This window comes from Zonotrichia albicollis, chromosome 1 (genome assembly GCF_047830755.1).
Source record: "Zonotrichia albicollis isolate bZonAlb1 chromosome 1, bZonAlb1.hap1, whole genome shotgun sequence".
NCBI classification, from domain to species: Eukaryota; Metazoa; Chordata; class Aves; order Passeriformes; family Passerellidae; genus Zonotrichia; species Zonotrichia albicollis.
Genome location: NC_133819.1, coordinates 149,227,704 through 149,253,673, shown reverse-complemented (window position 1 = coordinate 149,253,673; position 25,970 = coordinate 149,227,704). Strand labels below are relative to the sequence as shown.

Below are 25,970 nucleotides of genomic sequence, written 5' to 3'. Positions count from 1 at the left end.
CAAATAATGATGTCTGAAACATTTCTCCTCTCTGAGGGAAGAAAATACTTACTCTAATTCAGGATGCTCCACATTTTCCCCCCCAGATCAAAACTATATGTATTAAAGGTTTTTTTTTTGTATTTTTTTAAGCACTGGTGTGGAACTTCTCTGCACAACTCTGAATTTTCTGCCTCTGAACTTCTAGTTCAATTTTCTTCATACACAGTCCTTTCTTTTCATACACAGTAGAAAACAAGGAACATTTCTAGGAAATTGTGCATTATAAAAATGTTGAAGAGGGACTTTTTGTAAGGGTGTGAAGTGATAGGACAAGGGAGGTTTTAAGGTTAGATTTGGTTAGATTTTGGTAGTGGATTTTAAGGGTATATTTATATTGAGTAATTGGAAGAAATTAATTTCTGTGAGAGTGGTGAGGCACTGGAAGAGGTTGCTGGGAGAAGCTCTGCATGTCTCAGTCTTGGAGGTGTTCAAGGCCAGGTTGGTTGAGGCTCTGAGCAACCTGGGATCATGGAAGGTGTCCCTGCCCATGGCAAGGGTTTGGAACTGGGTGACCTTTAAGGTCCCTTCCAACCCAAACCATTACAGGATTCTTTAACAACAACATATAAAGTAGAGGGGATGAGCTGTGCTCCAAAAATGCCTGAGTCTCTGTGCTGTGAAGGGAGGTGAGGTGAGCTAGACATGTTTATGGTATAAATATAAAAGTTTTCCTAGGTACTAATCTCACCACTCTTATGCAAGCAAACTGTGACATGTATTAGAGCTTTGGTCATTAACCATTAGGTAATGTAAATGTTTTTAAAAAAAGCCAATAATAATCAATAAAATCCTGGGGAAAATAATTTATTTAATAACTTAGCTTTTTATTCATATACTTAATATCAGACAGTTTACAGCAATGATATAAAGAGAAATACCCTGCCAGCTGCTAACCTGTATAATTACTCAGCAAAAAGTCATCTCCACCCCAGTCAGAGCCATGCTGAGCACATCCTTCCCTGTTGCCAGGCATGCAAGTTGAATCAAAACATTTTTGACATTTTCTGATGTCCTGAATGCCAGTTGTGATGGCACAATTGTGTTAATATCACTGAACAGGGTCCTCTTTTCCATATGTGTGTGTTTGTACATACAGGTGGGAGACACAAAGATGTTAACAAGTGTTCTTTTAAAAAATTACTGTTTTGTGCTGCTGCCTGCAGAGATGAGTAATAACAAGGCAGCTCTTGAGCTAAAGGGTCCTTGTTTGATCACAGAAACAGGAGTGGATTTGCTTTCCTTATCTGTGAGTAGGCAGCATGGACTCTCTTTAATAGAAAGGACAATATATTAAGGCTCTTTTTGATGTCTCCATGGTGTTATTTTTGGTTAGGAGATCAGAATTTACACCATACGTATGTATGTATTAATAAAGATTTAATTTAAAATTACATATAAAGATCAGCTTTAGATAGCTAAATATATATAAATCTTTGTCTCTAATATGTCCACTTTTCTTCATAAACAGTTATTTTTATATTTGGGGGGTTTTTCTCCATAAAATTGTAATTATTCGGTGTGGCTCTATCATCTCTTATGCAAAGGATATCACAGTGTGCTTTGTGAATGTTCCCTACACAGACTTTTATTAATAATAATATGAAGATATGAACAAACAAGTCATTTTCAGACACAGATGTAACAGAGGGAAATAAATGCACACCCAAATTGTTGTATTGGACAGGGTATTGTGAAAAATAGTAAAGGTAAGAAGATTTCTAGAAAGTTGAGAAAACAAGCCTTGGAAAGGGCAGAGAATTGGCTGCAGCTCCAAATCTGAATGTAAAAAAGTTACAATGGTATAGCAAGCAAGGACATTAAACAATAGCTTGAGTTTTAGGCTTGGCTAAGATAGACCTTAAAACTGCAAGAAAATATGCTTAGCAAGATGGGAGAAGGTTTTAGGCTTAATAATGAAATATTGTATATTGTTAATAGAAAGCAGACAAGCAAGCATTGTGTGAAGCAGGCATATGTGTACTTTTAGTAATTGGCTAGAACAATTGTCTGTAAGCTTTAGCAATATGCAATTGGCTAGAAATTTTTTAAAATGTTCTGTAACAAAGAAATCTTTGGCTGCTGCTGGCTGTAGGTGAGCTTTGCCATCTTTCTAGTGTCTCAGCCATGTAATGAGGCTGATGCTGCAATAAAAGCTCAAGGAATGTACCCCAGGAACCCTGTCCTGTTCATGAAAACAGCTCCCCAACATAGGGTGACATCAGGCTGGCAATGTAAACAGTGAGATTCTGCAGGGCTCCACCCTTTTCCCTATGCTCCTCAATGTCATTAACATCTTGGATGCAGAAATTGAAGAAATACTAAGTAAATTAGTCAATGACACTAAACTGGGAGGAACTGTGGAGTCCTTTGAAGGCAGGGAGGCCCTGCAGAGAGATCTCAACAAATCAGAGAAATGGGGAATCACCCACAGTATGTAGATTAACAAGGGCAAGTGTTGGATCCTGCATGTGGGATGGGGAACCTGGATATACCGACAGACTGGGGAATGAGGCTGGAAAGCAGCTGTGGGACAGGATCTGGGGGTCCTGGTCAGTGGAAAGTTGGAGCCAGCAGTGCCCTGGCAGCCAGGAGGGTCAGTCCTGTCCTGGGGGCATCAGCACAGCAACATCAGCCTGGCAAGGGAGGGATTGTCCTGCTCTGCTCTGCACTGGGGCAGCCTCAGCTCCAGTGCTGGGGGCAGTTTTGGGTTCCACAACATAAGAAAGATATGAAGGAATTTCAGAGTGTCCAAAGAAAGGCTATGAAAATTGTGAAAGGCAATGAAGAGGGTGAAGGGTCTAGAGAGGAAGACATATGAGAAGCAGTTGAGGATAAGGAATTGGATTCAATAATCCTAAGTGATCACTTCCAAATCAGGAGATTCTATGATTCTATGATACATGATTCATACAACTTTTCTTGTCCCAGATGATTCAGTGCTCCTCTTAAAAGACAGATGCCTTGGGTCAGACACTGCTTGGACTTTCATGACACATTTTCCCTAGTGCTTAATTTACTGCTAAAGCAATGTTTTTGCAGCTTTAATTTTCTCTGTGGTGATGTATAACCCTAGACATCAGGTGGAGGAAAAGGATTTTCCCCTTCTTATTTATCATAATCAGAATTGTTCAAGAACTTCTATAGAATACCCTATATGTGCTTTTACATGAAGAGTCATTGTGACTGCAGACACTTCTGATGATATATAGGATGTAGCAGCCTCCTGTCACTAAGTTCAGTTTTTAAAGTGAGTGGGAAACAGACTTCAAATAATTGCATAGAAATTAAACAATTGTGAAATGCCCCCTTAAAGAAAAATCTGGGGAAATACCCCCAAGAACCCAAAACATCTGTGTATGAACAAAAATATTAGGGAGTTTTTTTTTGATCTTTAAATTCTAAAATATATTGCTATATGAAGTTTTTCTTGATGAAAAATAAAATGAATAAAAGCCAGAAATTGTATTTTAGATGAGAAATATGAGAAGGTTTTTTTTTTTTTTTTCTAAGTGGGTCAATATGAGACATTTAGAACATTGTCAGTGTTTTTTCTCCTAGAAGAACTTAAAGGGAAATCAGTGCAATCTGTGAAACACTTTTGCTTTACTAGAATGATATTTTTAGATGGTAATTTTCCTAAAAATACTTTCCTGGCCACTCCTTCTTCCTTGGCCAATTGCAAGTGATAAACTACAGCCTCCATTTAGAACAGTGACTTACAGTCACTGACACGAATAAGACAAATTACAGCTGACCAGGAGAATTCTCCTCTATCTGTTCAGAGAATGCTCTTTTTCAGGCTTGATGGCTCCTCATTTTTAAGGGTCTCAAGTCAAATACTTTCCAACTGCTAATTTTGTACAAAATGTAAATTATCACTGAACCTGTCACTAAATGTGACTGGAATGTCAAATACTTTTTCTACTGCATTATTATCCCAGGGGTTTTAACAAAGTGGCTTTAATTTTTAGAGGTAATATAAATGTCAAATTGTATTTATGAAATACCAGCCTACTTTTTCTTACATAACAGATTTAGTGAGAGGCATAACATAAATAGTTCCATATATTGTCACTGCCTTTCTAATTATTGCCTGTTATTGAAGCTTTGGATTAGTGTTATTAGTGTAACTGAAATAGAATTTAAATATAACATAATGATTTTACTTTTATTTTAGAGCTTTGGATAATGAACCAACACATCAAATACAGACTAATAAATCAACACAAAAAAAGCAGTTTATTAAGTTAATAGAATATGCACATCCTAGTCCCATATTTCTATTTATCTTAAATGTTTGGTCCTCAGTTTTCCTTTTTTAATAGAAAATGTTAATTTTCTCAGTTTTCCATAGCTGTTCCTCCTATAAGCATGGTCTCTACCTGTCAGTGGGTATTAGAGGAAAGAGATTTACAGGAGCTGGCTTATGTGGGTGTCATCCGACCCTCAAGAATGTTCTGTGTTCACATATCTGCTACTGTCAGACAAAAACCAGAAATGCATTATTTTTCTGCCAAATAGGACCAAGATTTGCGTCCCATGCCTGTTATATGTAGTCTCTGGTTGCTCTCTTCAATAAAAACATTTGAAATTCTAAAACCAGGCTGAAAGAAACAGTGTCACCACAGAATGGCATCCACAATCTGGCCTCTGTGGGCTTCCATATCTTTAAACTACAGGGTTTTTTTTAGATTTGCCAATAATTTTTCACTGCCTGGCACGGGGTTGTTAAAGATGTTTGTATTGATGAATGAATTAATGAGGGGGAGTTGTTTGTGTTTGGCAGTTTTCCATAGCTGAATGGAGGAGTAAATATACATATACACACATGCAGAATCCTTAGGGGTGGAAAAGACCTTTAAGATTATCAGATGTCAACTCAGCACCACCATCATTTATACCATAAAACCACGTCCTCAAATGCCACATTCAAGGCATTTTTGAACACTTCCAAGGATAATGATTCCACCACTTTCCTGGGGAACATGTCAGTATGCCTGAAAACCATTTTAGTGAAGAAATCCTTTTTAATATTCATCCTAAACCTCTACAATATCTTTATGTGTATACATATGGGTTTTTCCTATATATACCGTTAATATTTATAAAAATGTTCTTAGTCAATCCAAATGCAGAATTTTTCCTTTTTGTTGTTGTTGGTGGTGGTGGTGATAGTTTTGTTTTCCTTATGAAATATCATGATCAAAAGTTTTTTATTTTCAATCATCTAGATTCTTTTTTTCTCTTTAAATTGCACATAATTTCTGTCATAACAATGGCTCAAAAGACATTCTTTGCCTCTTCCATGAATTCTCTGACCATTCATTTAATGTATTTTTCATTATAACCTCTTTAGGACAAAAGTAGTTTCTGATATGCAACCAGTTTCAGAAAATGGAATAAAAAACTTGTCCTTCTTCCACCACTGCTCAAGCACTTTCACAAATGAAGTGGAAGCATTAAAGTTTTAGCTCAAGTTATAACTATAATTTAATTTCCAAAGACCAAATAACCGTAAATCTCAGGTCTTGGAAAACAGCATCTGAAGTAGAGAGTAAAGCCTTGGTCCTTGAGTTTGAAACCAGAATAAAATTTCATATTAGATAATAAAAATGGGCTTGCAGACAAATGGGCAGATGCAGAAACTACATTTATCTTGTAGTGCTGAGATTTGTCCCTCAGTTTCAAGCAGTTCTGTAAATCTTTCCCAGAAGCAGAAAAGGTAGGGTAGCTTTCTCTGCTACTGGAAAATGGCTGGAGAGTGCAAAAGTCGTCTATTTAGTCTGGAATGGCTTTTTAGTACATTAAAATTCTTGACGGGCAATTTGAATGTGAATTGTGAAATGTGTTGAGTTAGATTAAACATAAAGGGTCTCATTTACCAACTGTTAGTGCTATTGTTGAACGTTGCACATAGTTAACATAGCTCATGGAATTGCTTTAATACAAAACAAATACAAGCTACTTAATGTACATTACAAAGCATAAAATTCAGTTGGTGCCTTTTGATATTAGATAGGCATAGTGCACAGGTAGTGAATACCTGCAAATTGTGCTCTGCATTTGAATAATGAATTGACATGAACCTTCTTTGATGAAGGTGTTTGCTTTTTGCAAGTAATTTTCCTTTCTTTTATTATAAAGGAAAAGTACATTTATAAAGAAATACAGTCTAATTATAGGAGGAATCTGTTGAGTGATAAGAGCATTGCACAGAGAACCTATTCATTTAAAAGGCTGATTAACTTAAATGTATTCAACAGGGATATTGCAAAAATGCTTAGTTTGTTTGGGCTTGTTGATATTGAAAGCTATTTTACTTGGCTGGGTAAATCCAGCAGAAGACCAGCTTAGAGGATAGATGGGTAAGGGTCAGTGATGGTCCAGTGTTGGGGTCCAGCTTTGCACACCATGATCAAAGTGAACTGAAGCCTTTACATTTCCAAAACACTAGGCAGTAGTTTTTATCTCACTTTTTCTAGGTTTTTCTTTATAAAGTCATCTAGTGTGAGGTCTCCCTGCCCTTGGCTGGGGCTTTGGATTTAAATGATCATTAGGGTCCCTAGGAATCCAAACCATTCTATGACTCTATGATTAATGATGGTCACAGTAAAAAGGGAAATGGAGAAATTAGACATATATGCTGAGGACTCTTCATGAGAAAAGATTTTCAGAGCTCTTTAGCTGGAGAGAGTTTGTGATCTTTGGAAGAAGTTGCAGGAAACTCAGGAGGACTACAAGGGTGTTGTAAGGTTATGCAGGGAGAAAATTAGAGTAGCCAAAACTCAAGGAGAACTTAATTTGGCTACAGCCTAAAAACTACAAAATAAATACATTCAGAACAAAAGGATGACTAAAAAGAATTTTTGATCTATTTTGCCCTAATGATGTTAACACAATGGAAAAAATCATTTTGTGTCAGTACTATTGGCTTCTGTGTTGTCATCCATCTTTGCTATCAGAGTAGCTTTAGGTCTTAAGTCTTGAAGTGAAATTTGTCAGGAATTCATGTGCTCCCAAAATTTTCAGAAATGGAAAAGGGCAAAAGCCAGAGATGCAATCTATCACTACAGACAGAGAGGGCCTTAGAAAAGGAAATCAGTGCAGATGCATTTTACAATCAGCATAGAAAATCTGTCTACCTACAAAATAATGAGATTAAAATAACAATAGGCCAAAGGAATTAATTCAAAAAGCCATGAGAATCTCTACAAACAAAACCAACATATACTTTTACAATGGATATTACAAGCCCAGAGCAGCCATCAGGCTTTGTGCAAGGTGGAATTTTCAGCTTCAGTATTATTTTTTGGTTTAATGAGAAGTTTGCCTTAACTAGAAATAAACTAGTATTTGTCATCCTGAGTCAAGAAAGCTGGAAAGCTGAGCATTTAGTAGCTGTTTAATGGATCATAGCTGCTGTTTTTCCTGAGAACTGTTTTTTTTTTTTCCCTTAGAACAGCACGTAACACATTTGTTACCAAACTCAATTTGTTACTGTTGTAGTTTGAATCCATATTTCAAGCTATTGGCAAGGAAATAGGGAATCACCTGAATAAATGCACAGAAGAGGCAATTAAAATAGCAAATGTGAAAGGTCTGCAATCTTTAGACCATCCCCAAAGAAGGCATTTCTTGACATTTCTCAGCTTACTGAACAGTGATGGATAAGCTGATTTAGCTGCAGCAGTTTATAATGGCATCATCTGATAGATGCCTGCCCTCTGGGGTCCCTGCAGATGAAGATGCACAGACCTTAGTTCACATTAGTTTAAACTGTCCCTGAGGTGGGTTTAATAATCTCTGTAATGTCCTGCTCTGTATCCTGTACATGTGTGACAACTCTGAGAAGAAGCAGAAGCAATCCTGTGAGAGCAGTAATATCTTTAAGTCACTGAAGAACCAGAAATTTGGAGCTTGTCACCTTTTTTTCTGTCATGCTCACTTTCTACCTCGACAAAAACATTTTTCAAATTAGGATGGATGTTCCCATTAGACAACAGGGTTTCAAAGGCAGTTGCCATTTAATAGAATTTGATCAAAATGCTTAATGATATGTCCTCTTACTCATGCACAGCCCAGCCTGGCCTGTGCAATGCCTCTTGTGCAATGGCATTCTCAAATCACAGCAGCTTTGTTTGGCACAGAAACCCTTCCCAGAGAGTTGGAACAGGAGGAGAAAAGAGAGCTTGGAACAATCTTTCCAGCTCTCTATTCACACAGGTGTACCAACCACATCTTACAGTAATTTAAAAAAAGTTTACATTGCAATGCAGAGAAATGTTGGAGAAAATTTTACTTGCCTGTTGTGGTTGTACTCAGTGCTCCTAATTCTTTGTTTGCCTTTTAGAACATGTGGTCAATTGTCCAGTGTAAATCAGCTGAGGACAAATTTGAAAAAGCACCATGAGATAGGAAGACAAATGTTAAAGAATTCAAAACTGGACTAATTAAGTAATATTTTAAACATTAATTTATGCATGTTTTAAGCCCACCTGCAGGTGTATTTTTCTATTACTTTTTATATTTAGACTATAATCTATGCCAAGGAATGGCTGAAAATGGACCTATTAAAGTGTAGTCATGCACAACACTATGTCACAGCATTCACATAAACTATGAAATTAACTCACTTTCTTCCTTCTTCTCAGCAGTGTAGCATTTAAATGCCAGGCTAATTTTTGCCCAAAAAAATCAGCAGTGGATAATAAAGGAGAGCATATTTTCACGACATTATGCCATTGTACACCAATCCACTTCCAATTTTCTATTGTTTTGAGCAGCATTTCTTTCTGCTCCTTTTTTTGTTTTGGACATGGTGAGAGTAAAAAATACCCGTGCTGAGGGTGGAGATTATGAAACCTTTGAAGAACTGCCAACTCTGTCAATTATCATCAACTGTTTCTCTGCAGGTCTAGAGAGCAGTTCTCTTTGTGCCTACCACAGAATTGTAGTTAACTCCTTGAAGATTGGCATGAGAAACTGCAGGAAGCATCCTGGCTCAGGCCAAGATTTGTGAAATACAGGTTTTAGGGAAGTCAAAGGGAGTAAAACACAGGAGATGTGCCTGGCATGTGGTTCTTCTCTGTTGCTCCTGGAGATGTGCAGCTTTTGGGACTGTCCAATGGCAGGCAGCATCTGGCTGGCCTTTAGGAATTGTATTCTTATCCTAGCAGTGATAAGCAGTGGACTAAGTTGCAAATTGTCAATGTTTCCCAAACCCAGGTATTAATAAATAGTTCTGCTTTAAACCTAAGCAGTTCAAATCTCAAATATCAGTAATTTATAAACTCATCTTTTGACAGAAGTGAAAACTTCTGATTTATGGTGCCTTAATGAAAACTCAGCTTGCATTCTAAGTCTAAAAATGTTGTTTGGGAAATATTTGTGGAAAACATGTTGTGGCCTGTCCTGTTCCATTCTCCCACAAGAGCTACACTAACACAAACATTGATCCTGGAGCACAGAGTGGCTCATATTTGTTGATGGTATAGCAATCCCAGCTGCATTTGTTTACTAATACAGATTACTAGGCACACCATGGTACCATCAAGATATAACCTTTGCAGGAGGCAATAAGGAGGGAAAAGGAAAGTGAGTGTAGATATCTTTATAGCTCCTTCCACCCCTCCTCCTGCAGCAGAGAGGCTGTATTTCACACAGGACTCTGTTTTTTCGGGACAGACATTGGCTCCACAGTGGGACACGTGGAAGGACAGAGGTTGATTTCTCTGTTAGATTGTTTGGTCTGAGGGTGTTCTCATGTTGACAGCCTTGCTGAAACCTGATAGTTTTGTTATGGTTCGGCCAAAATGAAGATGTAGAATGAGACACTATTGGATTACACATCTAGCCAGCTGGCTGGCTGGGAGGCTGGGATGGTTAAAATCTCTTTTTGGTGCCATCTGCTTGATTAGAATTGAAGAATCATGGAATGGCTTGGGTTGGAAGGGACCTTAAACACCATCTAGTTCAAATCCCCTACCATGGGCAGAGGCACCTTCCACTAGACCATGTCACTCCAAATCCCATCCAGCCTGGGACTGAACAGCCCCAGGGATGGGGCAACCACAGCTTCTCTGGAAAACCTGTGCCAGGGCCTCGCCACCCTCACAGTCAAGAATTTTGTTCCTAAATCCTGTCTGAACCTACACTTTTAGTTTAAAGCCATTACCCCTTGTCCTATCTCTATATATTTTTGTAAAAAGAGATTAATGACTCCCCCCAGCTGGGTTTTCGTGGAAATCTGTCGCAGAACTGGAGACCATGCATTTTAATTTCTCTATTTTCTTGACACTTTGCTACACAGGGCAGCTTTTATGTCCCATCTGAAAATTGTATGCAGCATGCATACAAGTGGCATAAGGATCTCTGTCTTCTGCTCCTGAGTGCTCAAAGGGGTCTTCACTCATACTACACCCTCATAATGAATGAGATTCCTGATTTACCGCAGCTGAAGTTGGGTAAGTGAAAAATTGTTTAAAATCACTGAATATTTTATAGTGCTGCAATTTTAAACACACATATTTTAGTACCAAAATTCTTGGTCTGTTCAGAGACTTTAAGGGATTTTGATCTCTGTTTTCTGATTAGTGTTTATTTTTGCTGTTAAAGATGACTGACTTCTCAAATGGTGTATATCCTTTCATAGGATATGGCCGATGTGTAGATGAATAAAATATTTTGATACAGTTCAGAATATTTGCCTTTTGGTGATTTTTGGCCTCAGTTGCATTTTGAAAAGTGTAACTTCTAGTTCTGTATGGCCATGAAATCTTGGGAAGACTCTTAACATATCTTTTCCCTTGAGAAAACTTTTTTTAGTAATTGAAAAAAAAAAATCTGAAAGGTTATACAAGTGGATTTAAGTTACACTCCCTTCTTTGTAACTCTCAATATATTCCTCCACTGTCAATTACCACTTGCTCTTCAAAATTATTGTGATTTTCTTCTTAATTCAATTTTTTAATATAATTTCTATTTTTTTGGCAGAGGGTTTTTTAACTAGTAAGGCCTGTTAGGTCTAATGTGCATGTGCTGGCTAGCTGGATTTACAGGATGGAGCTCTGGAATTTGTGTTTAGTCATCTTTGTAATGACAGCTTGAGGTCCTATGAAAATGAGGCTCAGTCATCTCACTCAAATCCTGCTGTCTCACCTGTTTCTTTGAATTCAAGGAATGTGCCTCAATATTTCACATCTGTGTTTTTGTATTTCTGTGCTGTGCAGGTTTTGAAGTTAAGGGTTTTGTTACATTGCAGAGATAATTACATTTAAGAGGTTTGATTGCATTGGCCGGCAGGTTTTAAAAGGGTATAAAATTTTCCAGTAGAGTCCGTATGTATAAGAACTATCAAACACAATGCATTATGCTTCACACACTTGTGGACATGATAGATACTATTTTCCACTTCACCTCTTGTCCCTCAACATATATTTCCCTTCAAGACAGTCTAAAAGTCATAGGTAGGTAACATAGTGTGTTAGTCAATCCTCTTACAAGAGAGAAATAAAAACAAAACAGAACACCATTTTAATTTGCAGCTTCTGAGTCTCAGACAGAATACAAGCAAGAAAACTGCTTCATGGATCTTGGTTATAGGTACAGAAAACAGAGGATTTGTGGTTCACCCAGATAGAGTTAGAGGTTGTGAGATGGCAGAGCTCTGCATGGATGAGTGACCACAATTCCATGACCACCCCAGAGCACATATGTATATTCTAAACAACATTTTCCTGGTTTTGAAATGAATTCTGGTACTGAAGCAGGTACTTCATTTGCAAAGGTACTTCTTGTAATGCATGAAAATTTGCAAAATGCAAATACCCTTTTTAGCCTCTTGAGAGAGGTGTTATTTGCATCATTTTATTCAGTCTGAAAATCTACTAAAGATTTGGTTTTAAGGCTGATCTTCTGACACCTGTTGCACAAGTCAGTAAAATTATGGCGTGTAAGATTCATGCAGTATATGAATATAAATCAAATTGTTATATCTGCCTCTGTACATTCATTGGGGTGAAACACACCCAATTAAAAATATGTCATCTGACACAGGTAGTGTTTTCAATTTGGGATGGCATAAACAGCACCTTGTATTTGCTGTATTTCTCCACTGAGCAGGGGAAGAATGTAAATGGCTCATCCAGTTGTAACGTCTATGTTGATCATAATAATCTCATAGGTTTTTACAGAATGTTAAGATAAATCCAAGAATATAAATCTCTGCAAGTTTTCTTAATTATTTTTTCCCTAGATTCCTGAGTAGTACATGTAAAAAGAAAATAGCTTACCTTAGACATTAAAAGTGGGAATGGTTATTTTCCAAATTTTACCAGCTCAGATTGAGTCTTTTCAAGGCACAACTCATCGTGGTCTGTCCTTTCCCATTTATCAGTGCTATCTGAGAAGAGACACTTGGGAATTGAGGAGGGCATTGGTCTGTGAGTTGTTTTGTTTTGTTCTTGCTTTGTTTCTTTACGGACACCATTAGAAAGTTCCGCATTGCAAAATGAAGCTGCTGAAACTGGAGAATTGATTGATGTTCTCCTTTTCCTGATAGATTGTGGTGCATTTAAAGCAGAGTGTCCCTGTGCTGGATTCTCTCAGGACTAAATCAAAACACTGCTGCTTGCAGTGGTGAGGTAATTCCAGCTTCACAGGCAGTAGAGAAATGCCAAATATTTTACTGGTCAGGAATTTGTTGTTGATACACAGCCCTCTGTAGCACACCAGGGACAACCATTCCTTGCTCATCATTTCTTCAGACTCTATTCAGTTCTACAGTTGGCCATAAATACCAAAGGCTAAAAATCAAACTCCTAGTAAAACAGAGTCAACAAAGAATCAAATTCTGTTGTCTTTGTCACCAAAAAACGCTAACATTTTCTGCTTAGGTTTAGTGGTCCAGATTGCACCAGCAGAAGTTGCACCTGCAGGAGTACAAAGTGGGTTGTGGAGTGCCCACACCCAAACAGAAACTTGTCTATCAGGAAGAATACCAAATGGCTGACTTCTCTCATGAATAAACAGCAGAGAATTAATATTTCACATCCACTGTTCTCAAACTTGATGTCTTTCTTTGTGCTTTTTCCCCAGAGGAGCTATCTGTGGAAGAGACAGTATCCCAGCTTTGTGTGGAGCTGCAGGTATTTCCTTCTACAGAACCCGCCCATAGGTTTTGCAAGTCCATTTTCAAGTGCACTGAGACAGCCCAGTAATAACTCAGAGCAGGAAAAAAGGGAATTTGGTGCCATCAGAAAGTTTGTTTACTGTTTCTCTTCCACCAACTATTTTGCATAACTTTGATTAGTTGCTTATAAGGTGTGCCTGTCACTGTTAACAAGACACCAGCTGGATTATTCTAGCATGCTTCAGTGAGCCTACCCTGAGTATCAGAATGACAAAAAATTATTTGGGGTAGGTTGCAATTATAGCTTTTCTGCTGACAGGAGAAAAAGTACTTTGGCAGGTTGTTCAACCATATATTTTCAAATAGAAATACCTAAATGTATTTGGAGGATCATGGGAGCAAAAAAGTGATTTTGGCACAGAAGTGACTGCACTACACTCTTGAACTTGCTCCTGCCAAGTTTATTTCAAGTGAGACAAAGACAAGTCATCAAGAATGTCAGGAAGAAATGCAAGTGCCAGCTGATCGCTGGAAAATCAGATATTTCATATATTTTATTTATCATAGGATCATAGAATCATTTGGTTTGGAAAATACCTCCAAGGTCATCAAGTCCATCCTTTGACCCAATATCACCAAGCCCAGTAAACCATATAAATAATGTGCAACCTGCTCATTTTTTGAACAATTCCAGGGTTTGTGATTCCACCACTTCCCTGGGGAAGTGAATTTGGTAATAATTAATGGAGGAAAGATGAGTGTAAACCAAATGAGAAGTTCATTTACATTCCTGTTACAAATTGTGACCTAAGGTTTGTCAGCCATGGTTTTAAAGCTGTTTCAAATGTCAAATTTATTAGTTTTAAGTCCTGACTTGGATACTTTGAAGGAAATCTGATTTCACATAAAATTGATTTAGAGAAGCATAACTTACTGCCTCATCTCTACTGGACTTAGAATTTGTAAGGGTATAGGACAGACAACAGAGTCCAGAGTCTCCTTTGGACTAATTTTCAGTGTAGTAAGACACAATTAGAAATTCCTTCCTTCCTTCCTTCCTTCCTTCCTTCCTTCCTTCCTTCCTTCCTTCCTTCCTTCCTTCCTTCCTTCCTTCCTTCCTTCCTTCCTTCCTCCCTCCCTCCCAACAAACTCAAACATTTGATATCAGTAAACTAGACAAATACCCATCACACACATATTCCTAAGAGGACTTGCATTAATAATGCATTTTGCTTGAAGACTGAGATTTCAGTTTTTGATGTAAGAAACACCTTACTGACTTAAAAAATAAAAAAATTAGCATTGACATACAGTCTGTAAAATTGGATGCCATAAATAAAGTAGTACCCTGATTCTGCACAGGGAAATGTTTGAGCAGGATCTTTTGTTTCCCAGTATCCCCCTGATTTGTCTTGTACCAGAATGGAACCTGGAGCTTGTGCCATTTTGGACAAATCATTAAAACAGGATGGCATCCAAACAGTGTGAACACAGTGACAATATCTGTTCTATCCACACACAGTTTTTCTCTGCTCTCACACACAGACAATTTGTTTTTAATCAAGGCTAGTTTGCAGTGTCACCAACCTGGAAACTGCCTGCATAATAAAATGTGAAAAATAGGCAGGCTTTCAGCTAGACTGCAGTCCTAACCACAAAAAAAAACCAACCCAAAAATCCAAACCCCCCCCCCCCCCAAAACCAAAACCAAAACCAAAACTAAACAAAACAAAACAAACCCTAAAAACCCAGTGAATAACATGGAGGTAAAATGCAATGTCTGTCTCTCATTAAAGAAATTAACAAGCTGACAAGTTAAGAGAGCTTGGTTTGTTCAGCCTGGAGAAGACTCCAGGGAGAGAATTTAACACCTTCTAGTACCTAAAAAGGCTACAGAAAAGCTGGAAAGGGATGTTCTACAAGGATAAGTAGTGCTAGGACAAGTGGGCATGGTGTTAAACTGACAGAGGGCAGGTTTAGATTAGATATAAGGAAGAAATCCTTTATTGTGAGAGTGCTGAGACACAGGCACAGGTTGCGCAGAGAAGCTGTGGATGCCCCATCCATGGAAGTGTTAAAGGCCAGGCTGGATGGGGCTCTGAGAAGCCTGGGATAGTGGAAGGTGTCTCTGCACATGGCAAGGAGGTAGAAGAAGATCTTTAGCCCAACCTATTCTACGTTTCTATGATTCTCTGAAATTGTGAAATGAGGAATTTTGGCGTGCAGAGGCTTCGCTTCCTTGCAGTGCTTTAGCACAGAGCTGAGGGCACACAGAGACCCAGAATGTCCTAGTGAGGGACATGGGCAACAGCACACTCTGAAATGTCTGTTTGCATCATGTGTTGAGGACACAGTGTTTTGATTTGAGGTTTCTTGTTATGTTCCCCCACAATCACCCATCTGTATTGTAACGTGACATGGCTGACGGGGCTCCTTTGCTAACAGTCTGGCCATGGTTTATTATTTCAGAGCATCCAGCACCATCTGGTGGATAATTTGGAACCCACATGCTTTGGTTTTGGTTTTTTTCCCCTAGTTACTACACCTGCAGTAAAGTGTCTGCAAAAAATTATCTGTTCCCACTTCTTGCTCTCTAACTCAGCGTAGCTGAGACCATTTGCACTAAAATATGTGATTTTAAAGAGAAAAAGAAAATGTCTCACCAGCTGTATTTAGGGTAAAATAACTGAAATTGGTAGCTTTAGTAATAATATCCCTAAATCAAGATAAATTTTTCTTGTTGCTGTTGTTCCTAAAGGGACTTAATCTGATGTAATAACTGGTTCTTTTCCAAAACATCTTTGATCTCATAGTTTCCTTTCTATCCTTCAGCTGCTGAGCAATCCAGAGAACATAGCAGAGAAGATAAGCAAGGACCTTGCCTGGCTTTGCTCTCACCTCCTGGCCCTGTGGACCCAGTTCCTAGAGGTGGCCACACTCCATCCAGAAGTCACAGCTTATCTGACTCAGGAACATCACATGCTAAGGGTAATCTTAAAGAGTTAAAAGCAAGTCCAGTAATGGTCACATCTTGATAAACATTAGAGATTTATTTGGATGTATATTTCCTATCCAATTCTGCCTCTATGATTATTTACATGATATGGGGTGAGCACAGCAAGAGTTGAAGAGGAGGGGAATAAGAGGTGAAACTCAGGATTTGAAATTACAGATTTCAGTTTCTGGACTGAAGATGGTTGAGTTTGTGTGACCCAGGATCCTACATAAAACGAGTAACTTTGAACACCAGGATTAGACATAGAACAGCAGATGTGTGGGAAGGGGTATATGTCCCTATATCCATAAATCGTAAACATTTGATTAAAAAAAACCCCCAAACATCACAGTGACAAAAAAAAAAAAAAAATTCATTTTAACTGGTTTCACAAAACTACCAAAAGGAATATGGATTTGTTTTCTTCCCTGACATATATATAGCTATTTGCCTTTCTCACAATGAAGTGCACACAGCAAAATATTAATATTGTTGATGTTGAAATTGCTTCTTGTACTTGGTAATAAAGAAGGCACAAAACCACTTGTCATTTTAGCAAACATTGTCAGATCTGCTTATCTGATTAGTTCAGCAAGTGTTCTGTCTTCCATCAGGACGTTCTTGGTTATTGACCAGACACCAGCTCAGCACATCACCTGAGCTGAACTCAAAGTCTGATCTAATCATCAGAGCAGGGACAGTGGAGGAAAGGGCAGGATTCACCTTGCATGCATGAGGAGTGTGCAGGGAAGGCATTGACACCTCAGCCCTTGTTCTGCTCCTGTCAGTCCGTGGAGGTCAGAGTGACCAGGACAATCTCCCCTGGAGCTCACAAAAATGGGGCATAAAATTCAGGTGGAGTGGCTGAGTGCCTGGTGCTGAAACTCCTCTGGTTATTCTGTGAGGTCTCCCTTGACTCTGAGGGGACCTGGGTGGTTTTCAGTCAAAGAACCCAACTTGGTGTGTTCCCAGCTCCAGCAAGGGGAATCTCAGCCCCTGGGTGGTTCCAGCCTTCACTGATGCCAGCTGTCTGCTTGACCTTTGTCAAATTACATAACTTTGCATGCTCTGGTTCCTCCCCATATAAACTGTATGTAATTACACTTTTTCACCTCTGTAGAATGGTTTGAGAGCCCTAAATGGAAAGTCCTACTGTTAAGATGCAATCTTTTTGAAGGAGTGCTCATCCTTTGTTTAGTAAGGCCATTTGCTGAAGTACAGCTGGGATTTAGGGAAATGCTGAGATGCTCCAGCGTATGCTTTCCACTGCCATTTTCTGTCCCTGTAACAGAGGTCACTTTTACAATTATTATTAGGAATGTATGGGCTGCAGTTTAACAGCTCAGTACATTTGATTGCATATTATGCTTCATTCATTTAAACTCAAAGCTTATTCCAGGGCAGATGACAGCCCTGAATTTTTAATAGCTTATTTCACACTCTGTGCTCTGCCTGCCACTTCAGATCCATGGCTCTTTTGTAATTGATTGTCCAACACTGAACATATCTAATGCCCATGAAGGGATTTGAAGAGCTCTCAGTTTGTGAGCATCATGACCTAGGCAGGGATGTTTCTACTGTGATAGGGCTCATTCTCCTCTGGACTGACATGTAAGACTTCCTTTGCTGTTGAGGTAGTTTTGAGAGTCACTGTGGATGTTCCCATAGAAGAGATGATAAATTATGAAATTTTCTAATTTAATAAATCACTCCACCACTGCTTTTGCACAGTGGGAAAGGAATAAATCTCCCTAACTTTAACAACACAGGTGAAAATGGTAAATTTGACAGCTTTAAGAAAAGTAGTTAGAAGATGCTGATAACCAAACTTTGATTTATTGTCGAGGGAGTCTTACCCTGCAGCAAAATATGCTGCAATAACAGCTGCTTTGTGCTGGGCTGGGAAAATGAAACAGAATTCAACTCTTTTTTAATGTCAGCACTAATGAATCTGGTCCTGGCAGTCAGTGCCGTGCTCTTAGACTGATGACACTTGTCACCTTTCAGCAGATCTTAGGTTTAATTTGTGCATCTCTCTCTCAGGTGAGAAGATTCTCAGAAGCCTTCTTCTACACTGAGCACCAGAAACCTGCTGTGCTCATGTTCCAGGAAGGCCTGTAAGTAAACCATCAACACTCCCCTATCTCTGGAATTATTAAAAATTTACTTTAAAATATTTTGCAATCAAGAACAAGATCTTTTTCTGTAGATTGTGAAGGAATTTGTTTTGAGAGAGATCATTGGATCTGTTTTAGCTCCATATTGTAAACCCATTGAAATGAGTTTCAAAACTAAGTAACTGATCAGGCTGGCCCAAGAAATAATTAATTTCAAGCTATATATATATATATATATGTGTGTGTGTGTGTTTGTGTGTGTGTGTTTGTGTATTTTTCAATTATCTTTCTAAATCAAATGCACCATATCCAGCACTGGTACTTTTAATGGAAAATAATTGTTGAAAAGCAACAAATCTTAACATTTACATATTTGCTTTTTACCATCCCCAAGCCATTCCAAGGTAAGTATTTCTTTCTGCTGGACAATTCCTGCTTGTAACCAAATTGTGAAGTGTGAGAAACCAGTCTTAAAGTTATGCCAAGGCAAATCCTGCCCTTGGTTTTAGCCCATGAACCCAAGTGGAGGACTTGGATGATGCTCAGGACCTGACCCCTGAAAGCAGAGTTCCAAAAAGGATGCTCAGATTTGAATTTCTGAGAAAAGAAGGTTATCCAGACTATTTGTCACCGTGGGCAGATCACAACATTACCAGTGTGAAACCCATCCTTTAGAAGGGGCTGAAAGGCCATGACATCAGGTCCTGTCACAATGATGATTTTTAAGTGAGACATTTGCCTCTGACCTAGTGCAGAGGGGAAAATTGCTTTTCTCAGAGCTGTCATTGGGGACATTAAGGCTGATTCAGTGTTGATGGAAAGGGCCCTGACTTCATTAGTGGATGGGCTGTACAAGGCTGCCTTGTTCTGCCAAATTAGAGCAGCACCATAGCTGCAGGGTCCCAGCTGTGTTCATTTGGTTCTCCCATGTCAGGATTTTAGGGAACTGAGTACAAGGAAAACCCCATGTCAAGATCCTGGGGTGAGGACACACACACTCATGGCCCCATTCAAACAAACATAATTCTGCACTGGGGAAAGCCTAATTGCATGAAGTGCTTCTATTTCTCCATGGGGTCACAGGAGTAGCCCATTTCATACAGATAAATATCATATTTTTCTCAGGGGTTATCAAGAAGGGTAAGTAAAAAAGAAAAAAAGAAAGAAAAAGAAATAAAGTAAAAAAATTATTAATTGGTCTGTGCAGAAAATTTGGTCTATACAGGCTGCATGGTAGAGCCAAGTTTTCTTCCTGAATATGCTAGATTATGTAAATGGAAAAACAGCTTCTTGGCTGTCAGAGTGATATTGGGTGTAGTAGTAGGGATTATTGGTTGGGTTCACTAGGTCACCAGCTCAGATCAGTGCCCAGTGGACCAGGTTCTGTACAACCACCTCAAGCAGTACCTTCTCTCTCCCCATTTTATTTTCCTTCTTACCAGACAGGAGCTGATTTGGGTTTGTGTGAAGCTGTGCACATCTGCCCCTGACAGCATTTGACTGCTTAGGCAGAAGAGGATATACCATTCCCAGTAGGCTGAGTGTGGCACAGGGTGGAGGCCTCTAGGAGGTCACAAATCCTCAGATTTTACAGACAAAAACATTTCTTCTTGCTCACTTCAATATCAATTATTCATCTTTTTCCAAGGGGTAGGTAATAATCAGACAAGGGATAATGGCTTTAGGATGAAGAACAGATTTGCTTTCAGCTGACCATCAATGAAAATCTTTTTGCCTTACTCTCTGTATTTCATGTTTTCCATATTTTTAGAGACAGATATTTAAGTAGGAAGGCCCATCAGAAATAAAAGTTATTGTATTGATTTTTTTTTATAGTCAAACACATATTCACCTGCCAGTTTAGTGTCACATTCACTGAGGAGAGCCAGTTAACATTTTGAAAGGCCTAAATGATGGAAACAGATTGCAGGCTACAAAAAAGCCAGAGAGAGACTTTTTACAAGGACACATAGCAATAGGACAAGGGGAATTGGCTTCTAGCTGAAAGAGAGTAGGTTTAGATCAGGTATAAATTCTTTACTGTGAAGGTCGTGGGGCACTGGAATGGTTTATTCAGAAACTCTGTGGCTGCCCCATCCCTGGAATTGTTCAAGGCCAGGTTGAGCAAACTGGTCTGGTGGAAGGTCCCCCTACCCATCCAAGGGGGATAGAACTAAATAACAAGATTAGATATTTTCAACCCTAAACCCTTCTATGATTCTGTGACTCTGACAAGAGACAGTGGCTGAGTAATTGCCTTAGCTCTTCCAGATTGGTGCATGTGTGAGACAGCTCTCTGTGAGTGCTTTGAGGTCTGATAGAAGTGAGACAGAGGACTTGCCAGGCATCCTTCTTGGCTTTGTTCCTCCCTGTACTGCTCAACCAGATTTTGGATTATTGCTTCCTGAATCTGGGTTTTGAAACCCTGACCACAGCCAGAGTGACAGACCTCATTTCCTGACCAGAAACCAGCTGAGGGATCCAGCCCCAGTCAGCAGCTGAGACTCTGGGGAGGACAGCAATGGGTTATGGCAGCTAGCAGGAGCCTATGACAGTGGGATCTGGAATAATTTCAAAACCACTGAGATTTTTCAGGAAGAGATTGAACCAGTTGTAGATATCTCTTAACTGAGAGATGGAAACCTTCTAAGAATTCTGGGCACCCCTATCATGCAGTACTGCTTCTCTTTAAACACATTGACTCTGTCCTCAGCCTGAATATCTGGGCCTGCAGGACTAATGGAGAAACAGCACAGTAGAAAAAGCGCAGTAGAAACAGCACAGATTAGCACAGCAGCCACTCATGTACTCAATTTGTTTTGTATTTTGCTGCCAGGATCCAGAGCCACGCACAGATTTCTACAGAAATTCGTAATTCGGATTATTTCACCAGCATGCCCCCGCTGCCGGCGGAATGCCTGGACATCGACGGGGACTGGAACACACTCCCAGTTATCTTTGAAGATAGGTACACAGACATGCCTTGCAAAGGTGAGTGAAACTCCACAGGGAACAGCTTCATGAGGCATCTTGAGCTGAGGGAGATACTTCCCCAGCTCTGGATAAGGGATCTCACATCCCTTGGGCTTATGAACTTGGAAAAGAGTGTGACCCTCTAAATAATGCAGCTGAATTTTAGTATTTTCCCTAACAGCAGAGTATTTCCTTCACATTTTTCATCTTGAAATTAAGCTTTCCTTAAAAAAGAGCTGGAAGAAATATCTAGAAAGAAAATCAGATCTTTTGGATTTTTGCTATAGTACTAATTTAAAGGAAAAACACTAGACTGATATCCCCACTATGACATCTAGTGGTAAGAAATCTCAGAACAAAGCCCCAGAATTGCAGTGTAAAGCCCCACACCCCTGAAAGGCAGCATTGCCTTCCAAAAAAGGGAACTTTGCCCTTTGAGTATTCAAATAAAATTTTTAATTAAGAAATCATTTAGTCCAATAGGTATTTAGTAAAACCTCATAGTCCTTACTACCTTTTTTCTTTTCACTCACACAAAAGGAAGAAATATATATGTATTAATACTATGGGTGTCCATAGTCTAGTGAATCTAGTCTGTGGTACAAAATCTTCACTCTTCCACAGTTTTTCTACTGCCTATATTGTGACAATGCTCATTAAAGATATTTAAATTATTAAACTGAGTATTAAACTGATTCAAAGTAAGAGCTATACTATGAACAATATTGAACGACACCAGGAATACAAAGAAGTGTCCACTTTGTTTTGGTTACCTACACTCTTAAAACCAACAGTATAAGTACAGCTATACTGAGGAAAGTGTATTTTATTAATATTGTCTTCTTTTGCCTATCTATAGTTGTTCAGTGAGAGCAATTCTTAAATGCACTCTGGCATGCGCATTTGTAATATGCCTTTAATGTATGTATAATTTTTATAATGTAAAATTATAAAATAATATTTTAGAGTTTAAAATCTGTTTTCAAAATCTCCCAATTCTTTGGGATGATTTATTGTGTTCTTACAGGTAATACTTTCTTTCTTTTCTTTCTTTAGATCAGAATTTGGAAGTTTTCCCGGATTTTGAGGTTCCTGCAAATACTCAAGTGGATGTAAAACTGGAAAATGAAGACTGTGCATCAGATGATGCCACAGCAGTAATGAAAGGAGACTTTAACAAAGACACTCCTGTAATACACACAGACAGGATAAGCAGGAATCCCTCATGCTTACACAGCAGCACTGAAGCTGCTGCTAAGGGTTTAAACCAGCACCCCACATCTCAGGTATGTACAATAAACAAAGAAGGCCAAAGGAAATCTGAAAATATTTTTGTTTCAAGAGAGGAAACTATTTCTGACTCAGAGCCAGGCAACACAGAACACATGTCAGAAGACCTTAAAACATCCGAGGAAGTTTTATTAAAAGGTAATAGACTTGGGGCAGATGTTACCTGTGTAGACATGGAAACCAGCAATAAGGACTCTCACAAACATGAGCCCACACTTATTGTCAGTGCTCAGCATGAGTGTGGAGCATGTGGAACTGATGGCTTGGAAGACAGCACTGAAATACATGAACTAGATGAATTTGGTCATCCTAAAACTAATTTCACTTCTTCTGAGCTTGCACTGAATGAATTGACCAGTCTTGGAAAACCAGAGGATCCAGACACCAAGGCTCATCTCCCTGTTTTGAAAGCTTTGCCTTCCCACAGCTGTGAAGTGAAATCAGCCACAAAGGAGCCACGAAGTGAGGAGAGCGAAGAATTCACCCTGATGTCAGGGGTCATAAAAAGATCCTCCTCTATAATATCTGATTCAGGCATTGAGAGTGAGCCCAGCTCAGTGGCATGGTCTGATGCTCGCAGCCGGGCCCTGGAGCTGCCCAGTGACCGAGAGATCCTGCACCACCTGGTCCGGAGGCACGCCATCCACCGGAACTCCCTGGAGGGTGGCCACACGGAAAGCAACACCAGCTTGCCCAGCGGTATCCAGGCATCGCTCACATCCATCAGCTCTTTGCCCTTTGAGGAAGAGGAGAGGGAAGTGGAGCTTACCAAGCTGACCAAATCTGTCTCTGCCCCTCAGATCAGCAGCCCAGAGGAGCCCCCGGAGGAGGTGGATATATCAAAACACAGCAAAGCCACCTCAGGAGATTCAGATCACAACTTAAGAAGCTGCATGGAAACAGACGATAAAGATGGAAAAATAATCATGGACTTTTCTGAGTGTCAAATGACCACTGAAAGTGGACAAATAGAACACAGAAGACATGCCAATCCCCTCCTCAAACACAGTAGCAGTAACACTGAGTTACAAGGGAATGAAGAGAAAGGTTTTCCAGAAACTTGCTGTAGTTTGGAAAATACAAGACCACCCAGCTGTCCGAAGCAGCTCCAAGTTAATGTCTCTGAGTGCCTGTCACTGGAGAGCAATGGTGAGTGCAGCTTAAAAACACCAAGGGCTTGTAATTACTTGGACAAAAATATAGATAAGGTTGACACAGGCATTGAGGATCCAAAGGATAAACTTAAGCTGGACAGTTTAAAAGTACAACAGGGCTCTTCCAATAGTAGAATTTCAGGAGAGGAGAGTTTTTCACAAAGCATAAAAGTGGTACCAGATTTTTGCTATCCTGTTACAGCTCCTTCAGACACTTCCACTGAATTTGGCTCACTGCGAGGAGAACGTGGCAGCTCCCTCGCTGATGGGAGCCCAGCAGTGTGTGCAGAAATGCAGGGCTTGCAAGAAATTGAGCTCAATGACTCACCTGCCTCAGCAGACTCTGCATCAGGGGCCCACCAGGCTGAACGTCCTCAGGAGCCCAACAGCCAAGAGAATAAATTTGTAGCGAACGGCACCGGGTTTCCTTTGGCCACCACAGAGGGAGTGGCCCTGGAAAGCAGAAAGGCTGCTGATGTGGTTAACATGTCCATCTCTTGCACAGCCACCTGTCTTCCCTTTTCTTCCGTGCTCAAAGAGACCCCTGCCATGGCGGGCTCCTCGGCAAAGCAGGCCGCGTTCCCCATCACGCGCCAGCCGCTGGGCTCCTTCGGAGTCGTCTGTCCTAATTCGGATGAGATGGATGAAGAGACCAACGAAAGGATGCTGAAGTAAGAATAATTACTTCATTAATGTAGCTGTAGTGCTGAGAGAACCTGACACAGTTCAGGACCCTAATGCACTAGGCATACAGGAAGCTTGCATTTGAGACAGTTGCCTGAGGAAGTTCAGTATAAATAATCCAAACAGACAAATGGTTCATATAGAATGAATAATACAAATAGACAGGAAGGATGAAAACACAGGGAGACTGAGAGTGCCAGAGACATCAGGTCCTTAATTCTCATGAAAGCAGTGGGATTTAGGTATCTAAATAATATTTGAGAGCTGATCCTCCTCCCTTAAATCAAAGTTACCCACACCAGAGTATCAATCCCTGATAGTCATTTCACTGTGGCAGTGCCACAGACTGTCTTACTCCTCTGCTTTAATAATTCCATTTGGTAGCTAAACTATCAAATGGGGAATTCAGATTGGCTGATATGTCTCAACTTCACCTTCTCAAACTGGAAAACAAGGGAATTGGAACCATGGATAGCTGGAGAAGAGGCATTATCTTTGTTTCTTGCTTCACTGCGCAACACAATAGTGCTGCATAGTTACCTTGACGTCACAGGGGCCCATTTCACAGATTGGCACACTAGCACTTTTATATTTTTCCAGTAAAGTTTGGTGTCTCTTCTGTGCTGATGAAAAACAGTAGCACTGAATTTTCTCAATCCATTCAGCTGCCCAAAAAGTTGGCTGTCTGCATGTACATTCATTTTCAACAACATTTTCAACATATACATTAATTTTCAACTTTACTTTTATTCTTTTGAAAGCATCCTGAAGTTTTATACACCATGCTTAAGTCCTGACAAATCTAAGCACAGAATTTGTTTCCTCATTGTGAAACACAACATTTGAGCATGTATTCATCCACATGAATTCAAGGCTTCCAGATTCGTAGCCCAAAAGCTATTTTTTTCATTCTTCTGCCCCTTAAAATTAGTTGGGCTGATGTAAGTAATTGCTCATCATTGGACTTGAGTATCTTAGAGGTCTTTTCCAATCTCAATGATTCTGTGATTATATCAAGTTGCCTTAAGAGGTCCCCAAGCTTTAAAGGTTATATCTCCAAAGCTTGTCCTTCCCAATTTTCTACTTAATTCTACATGTACATTGTGACTATTAATTCCTAAATTATCTGGATAAGTTTTAATGAGTAAAAAAGCTGTTGAAGAGTTTGGCATTTCAGGCAGCAGAATGCTTCAGTATGAATTGAGTGTCAAATTTTAGACCTTTAGTAGAAAAGGTGTTAATTATTTCAGCATTGAGATGTTCTTCTAAATTCTACTAAATTGTTTCAAAAGAATCTAAAATCAAATTAACCCCAAAATATCTACCACATGAGGTGCATCCCTTAACTCTGGCATAAGGAAGAGTGAAAGGACCTTCTACCTGACTATAAGTGCATCTCATGGTAGAAAAATACATTTTGCATTTCAGTACCTATAAGGCCAATGACATTGTTAAGAGGCAAAATTGTTAATTCTGTACCTCAGTCTCATTTTATGAACTACCAGAATATTATTTTTTGCTACTCTTTCATTCCTTTGGCAAGTGTGAGTTGCAAATGCACTTTATTTTTTCCCTTTATGTAGACA

At 39.4% G+C, this 25,970-nt stretch overlaps 1 protein-coding gene across 5 annotated transcripts in view; it reads left to right on the top strand.

Moving 5' to 3' along the window:
• FAM135B (family with sequence similarity 135 member B) overlaps window positions 1-25,970 on the top strand; it is a 200,287-nt gene that overhangs the window by 157,317 nt on the left and 17,000 nt on the right. For 4 of the 5 annotated variants that reach the window (XR_012583565.1, XM_074557459.1, XM_005479620.4 and 1 more), the window contains 6 exons: window positions 10,352-10,505; window positions 13,138-13,187; window positions 16,004-16,159; window positions 18,210-18,283; window positions 21,120-21,274; window positions 22,313-24,371. Coding sequence is in view for 4 of the 5 variants with exons in the window: in XM_074557459.1 (XP_074413560.1) it covers window positions 10,352-10,505; window positions 13,138-13,187; window positions 16,004-16,159; window positions 18,210-18,283; window positions 21,120-21,274; window positions 22,313-24,371 (2,648 nt within the window). In the remaining variant the exon portion in view is untranslated. The remainder of the gene's footprint in view (window positions 1-10,351; window positions 10,506-13,137; window positions 13,188-16,003; window positions 16,160-18,209; window positions 18,284-21,119; window positions 21,275-22,312; window positions 24,372-25,970) is intronic. The other variant, XM_014275756.3, reaches the window with a different exon arrangement.